The 1734-nt window shown below is 36.2% G+C and overlaps 1 protein-coding gene across 1 annotated transcript in view; it reads right to left on the bottom strand.

Moving 5' to 3' along the window:
- The window catches only part of ABCB7 (ATP binding cassette subfamily B member 7), a 219109-nt gene that overhangs the window by 17534 nt on the left and 199841 nt on the right, over window positions 1-1734 (bottom strand). Inside the window, exon 15 of the mRNA XM_007958347.1 lies at window positions 453-560. Coding sequence (XP_007956538.1) covers window positions 453-560 — 108 coding nt within the window. The remainder of the gene's footprint in view (window positions 1-452; window positions 561-1734) is intronic.

Raw genomic sequence — 1734 nt, 5'->3', positions numbered from 1 at the left:
TGCAGGAGCCCTGGTGGTAGAGTGGTTAAAGAGCTCAGCTGCTAAATGAAAGGTCAGTGGTTTGAAGCTTCCAACCACCAAGCAGGAGAAGGACATGGCAGTCTGCTTTACAGATTTACAGTAAAGATTTACAGTCTTGGGGCAGTTCTACTCTGTCCTTTAGGGTAGCTACAAGTTGGAATTGACTTGATGGCAAAAGGTTTTTGTTCTAATGTTTGCTCATAATACTTTAATAAATAGTGACTTAATACAGTCTATTCCTTCTTAGAACTGACATATATTATTTCTTATCAAAAGGGTCTAAAAATGGAATTATATCAGGATTCAATCTCATCTAAAGAACACAAATTCTGTATATTACATTAGAAACAATTTTTTAGTTGCTTGTATTTGTAACATATTATATATATAATAGTCTCCAAATACTAAATATTAAAATTAAAATCTCTTACCTGGTCCAAGACAATGATTTCATCTGCATCAACCACTGTTGACAATCTGTGTGCTATGAAAATAGAAGTTCTGTGCTTGACTACATCCCTCATGGCACCAAGAATAGTCTGCAAGTTTGACAAGAAGAGTAGGAAATGGAAAAGTTTCTTGTAAATTAAAATAATCATATATTTTTAAAGGAACATACAAATGTCAATTAACCTTTAAAACTTTACACCACTATCAAATATTTGACTCAATATCACAATCTAATAATAATTACTAAAAAGATAAGGAAAAAAATCAAGCAAAAGGGGAATGTAAATGTGACCATAATATAAGGGAAAAATATGTATTTTTAAGATAGGCAACGTTTCTCTAAATTACAAAGTCTTGAGAAAGGGAGATATTTGCTATACTTAAAAACAAAGAAACTACAGAAATATCAGGAGCATAGCCAAATATAATGATGATCTGGTCAATAAGAAGAAAAACAAAATGAATAATGACTCAGGATGGGACACAGACATTCAAGGTCATTAAAAGAAAGATATGGAGACTCGAAGAGTATAGGAACATTACCTTTCCATTAGTCTAAACTTAGAGGACAGAAGGGGAGACAAGGACAACTATATATTTTTAACTTGAAAAAAAGCACTTTTTCAAAAGCAATATGATTTCCTGATGCATTCTAGGAAACACATTTTTCATCACTACTTATAAAGTATAAAAGAGTTGCAAATATATATATTAGCTTTACTTGGAAACTTGGGTCAAAGTACAGTTGTTAGTTGCCACTGAGTTGATTCTGACTCATGATGACCTCACGTGTTACAGAGTAGAACTGCTCCACAGGGTGTTCTTGGCTGTAATCTTAACAGGAGCAAATTGCCAGGCCTACCTTCTGCAGTACTGCTTATTTTTGTTGTTGTTATGTGCTGCTGAGTTGTCTCCAACTCATAGAAACCTTATGGACAACAGAACGAAACACTGCCCAGTCCAGTGCCAGCCTCATGATCCCTACAATACCTGAGCCCATCACTGCAGCCACCATGTCTATCCATCTCATTGAGGGCCTTCCCCTCTTTCATTGACTTTTACAAGCATGACATCTGTCTCCAGAGAATGGTCCCTTCTGACAACATGACCAAAGTAGGTGAGACGAAGTCTGGCCATCCTAGCTTCCAAGGAGCATTTCGGCTGCACTTCCTCCACGACAGATCTGTTGGTTCTTTTAGTAGTCCATGGTACTTTCAGCATTCTTCACCAGCACCACAACTCAAAAGCATCAACTCTTCTTTG

This window comes from Orycteropus afer, unplaced genomic scaffold (genome assembly GCF_000298275.1).
Source record: "Orycteropus afer afer isolate SDZICR_OR568_19922 unplaced genomic scaffold, OryAfe1.0 scaffold00942, whole genome shotgun sequence".
Classification (NCBI taxonomy): Eukaryota; Metazoa; Chordata; class Mammalia; order Tubulidentata; family Orycteropodidae; genus Orycteropus; species Orycteropus afer.
This window is presented reverse-complemented; position numbering and strand designations above follow the sequence as displayed.